The following is a 3,454-nucleotide window of genomic DNA, read 5'->3' as shown; positions in this document are numbered from 1 at the left end:
GCCTTGTATCACAGTTAAGCTCTGCCAAGCTCCTTCAACTAATTCTTCCACCTTTCAGTGAAGTTACACTTAACATACTGAATTCAGCTGGTGTGCGTAACGATAATTCCCTGGGAGCTTTGCCAGCTCCAGGAGAACAGAGAGAAGCTTGTGCATCCACGCAATTCCTGATTTTTCAGAGATTTGTGTCACTGAACTCGCCATTCTAGAAGGGCACAAAAGACCGCCAGCCAGTCTTATTGTGGTTTGGTGGTGATGCTTTGTTTGAATTCTTTCCATGTGCTACTCAGTGTTAAAGTTTGACTGCCTACTCTTGCTTGGTAGTTTCCTTTTCAAAGCAGTACATCTTGCGTAAGCATTTGCACAATTCTGCTCAAGTGAATTCTTGTGCTCATTTTTTCCCCAACCAAAGTTGCTACAGTAGCTTTTTTACTTGAAATATTAAAACATTGACATATATTTGAGCTTTCTTTCCTTTAGTGCTGAGTGAAAAGGCAGATCTTTTGTGTTTGTGTAGGGTTTTTATCAAAACCAATAAAAGGTCAGCTTCAACCACATTAATTATTTAAGATAGTGCGTTATGTACCTTCTTGGAACTTTTATGTAAAGTGAGATTTCAGATCTTACAGTTGAAAGAGTACATTCTGAAATCAAATATTAGTTTAAATGGCAACTATATCTGGCTTAGGCAACTAAGGATAGGCAACTATATCTGGCTTTCTTCAGATCCTGACCTAATCTTGATAGTTTAAGTAGGGTAACAAATACCAAATAAAGACATAGATATATATTAGCTTTGTTCAGTTATTTTCAACATTGAATTATAGGATTTCTTCCAGTTGACAGGTGGACAATTAACAGGGTAGTCTAAAATAAGTATGTGGAAAGAACGTAACAAACTGCGTGAGCTGGGTGTTGAATAAAAGATTGTATTCTGCAACATCTACTAAACACCTTTTAATTTTAAGTCTGCTAACTGGACTCCTTTCTGTGTCTTGGGTAGTGGGTTTTGTTCTTCTAGGACTAAAAAGCAGCTGTTTAATTTCTATGCCCCTCCCCTCTCCCTTTAAGTTCTTTGCGTGAAGGTTGACATCAGGTAATAGGGAATGGAGGCTAGCACAAGAACATCTTATAGGTTGACAGGCTAATCAAATAATAGCTGCCTCTGGTTAGTGCATAACCAAACACGAGTGTGCTGCTGGTCTGTTGAGAGAGAGAGAGGGAGATTGCAGTCATTCAACAACTGCAGTTTACTTTTCAGCCTTGCTAAAATAGTTATTAATGGGCAACCTGTTGGGGTTTACTTCCATACTGAATGACTTTAATGGGAAGCTGTCAGGTTAAAAGTTTGCACATTTAAAATATTACAATTTCTGCACTCAGTGGGAATATATAAAATAATACCACTTAGTGATGACTTTAACTGAATGAACAAGCTGTCTTGTCATTCTTGTTTACAGAAGAAAATGTTAAAAGTGCAAAGGGCTCTTGTGAATTTCCCTTGGCATTGTCAGCTTCTATTAAATGTCCTATTTATGCCTTTGAAAATATCCCTGATATGTCCAGGTAATACATGTAATACATGCATTATAGCAGTATGAAAAGGCACTTTTTTAATGCCCTGTTTCTAGATTGGATCTGGATTGTCTCGTCTTGGAACAGCAGCAACCATGAAAGGTAAGATTTCAGCCACTTTGAAGATTGTCCTGCAGTAGCATTTTCAAGTCAGTGTGTTGCTATCAGTGTGGTGACTTCAGGTCTTTATACTACCTTACCTGTCAGCCTGCTGTTGTCAAAAAAGGTTAATAGTGGCTTACAGTAAAAGACAAAAAAGAACAAAACATTGAAATAAGAAGGTGTATAAGATGTAGGGGTGCACTGACAGAGATTTTTGCAGCCGATACTGATAGCCAATATTTAAGGAGGCATATCAGCCGATACCGATATGATATCCAATATAGCTGCTACCATCAGGTGGTAAGTCTGGTGTGGTGAAAGGGGAGGGGAGAGGGAAGAGGTGTGTGTGGGGGCAGATAAACACCTCCACCCATGGTGAGGGAGGGGGCAGTGGCAGGTGCTGCCCAGCCAGGGCAGGGCAGTACAGGACGGAGGTGCAGCTTGTGGTGTGGGGGCAGCTCCTGCTGCTGCTTGCACCCTGGGAGGGCAGGGGCAGGAGGGCATGTGCCCCTGGATCTGTGCGGGGTGGGGCGGGCTGCAGCTGCGGAGTGGAGCCAGAGCCGGTGCTGCACAGGGCTTTTCTTGGTGGGGGCTGGGCTCAGAGTGGGCTCCGGCGGCGCTGGGAGGAGGCTGCAGCCACCCCAGATTTTGCCACAGCTCCACTCCCAGCCCCATGTCACTGCCCAGCGCAGCCTTGACTTTTCCCAGAGCTTGGGTGGAGGTGGGGTGTTCAGCTGGGGCTGTGCCAGGCAGTGGCACGGGGCTGGGAGCATAGCTGCGGCAAATTTTGGGGTGGCTCCAGCCTCTTCCCAGCACCACCGGAGCCTGCTCCGAGCCCATGCTCTGGTGAGAACAGCCCTGTGCAGTGCCGGCTCCAGCTCTGGCTCCATCCTGCAGCTGCAGCCTGCCCTGCGCCATGCAGATTTGGGGACACTTGCCCCCCCACCCTCCCAGGGTGCAAGCAGCATTGGGAGCTGCCCCCAACCCCACGAGCCATGCCTGTCTCCCCTGCCTCGGCTGGGCAGCGCCTGCCCTTGTCCCTTCCCTCACCACGGGGGGCATTAATTTCCCCCCCAAGCCCTTCTCTCCCCACTTCCACTTCTGACTTACCAGCTGGAGGCAGCTGTCCATGCTGTCAACCAAATTATTGGCCCCATTGGGCCAATATCTGATATAGACAATTTTCTTTATATCAGTACTTATCCGATATCGGACCGATGTATTGGTGCACCCTCTGATAAGATGTATAAGAATATAACAAATGGGGCAAGTATAAACCTGTCTGACTAGAGGAATTCTGAGTGCTTCATGGGAGTTGGAATTACAAGTGCAGAAAAGAGAGATTTAGATATGTGTATGTATCTGTTCGTGTCTATAGATATATTTTAAATATTGTTGTGAGAGGAAAACATGTAAATCTTTTTTTCCTCATTTCCCCAAAACAGCTTGTACTTTTGACTTCCACTAAATATGTGGAACAGGGGGTCTGACTAAAGTACATTTTCCCTTCCCCTCCTCAATTGGTCACCTCCCGCAATTAAGGGGAGAGGAAGTATTGTGCTGTAAGAAAGAAATGGGTTTTCAGTATGGGAAATGGCAGGTGCCTTCCTTAAGTGTACAACATTTGTAATACAAATAACAGGGATACACTGATAAAGACTTCTTGGGCCGATATTGCCATATCAGCCGAAACAGATCCAATTGCAGATATACAGCCTGGGAGCTTGGAGAACAGTGCCCGGCTGGTAAGTCTGTTGTGGGGAAGGGGCATGGGAGA

General features: G+C 45.3%; 1 protein-coding gene across 6 annotated transcripts in view; it reads left to right on the top strand.

Moving 5' to 3' along the window:
- Nucleotides 1-3,454, top strand: part of PCNX1 (pecanex homolog 1 (Drosophila)) — a 159,472-nt gene that overhangs the window by 36,581 nt on the left and 119,437 nt on the right. For all 6 annotated transcript variants that reach the window (XM_019519142.1, XM_019519141.1, XM_019519138.1 and 3 more), the window contains exon 4: nucleotides 1,632-1,677. In XM_019519142.1, coding sequence (XP_019374687.1) covers nucleotides 1,632-1,677 — 46 coding nt within the window. The remainder of the gene's footprint in view (nucleotides 1-1,631; nucleotides 1,678-3,454) is intronic.

The sequence above is a fragment of the Gavialis gangeticus genome, unplaced genomic scaffold (genome assembly GCF_001723915.1).
Source record: "Gavialis gangeticus isolate Ggan-Ray unplaced genomic scaffold, GavGan_comp1, whole genome shotgun sequence".
Lineage (NCBI taxonomy): Eukaryota > Metazoa > Chordata > Crocodylia > Gavialidae > Gavialis > Gavialis gangeticus.
Note: the sequence above shows the minus strand (reverse complement) of the source record. Positions and strands in the feature narration are given on the sequence as shown.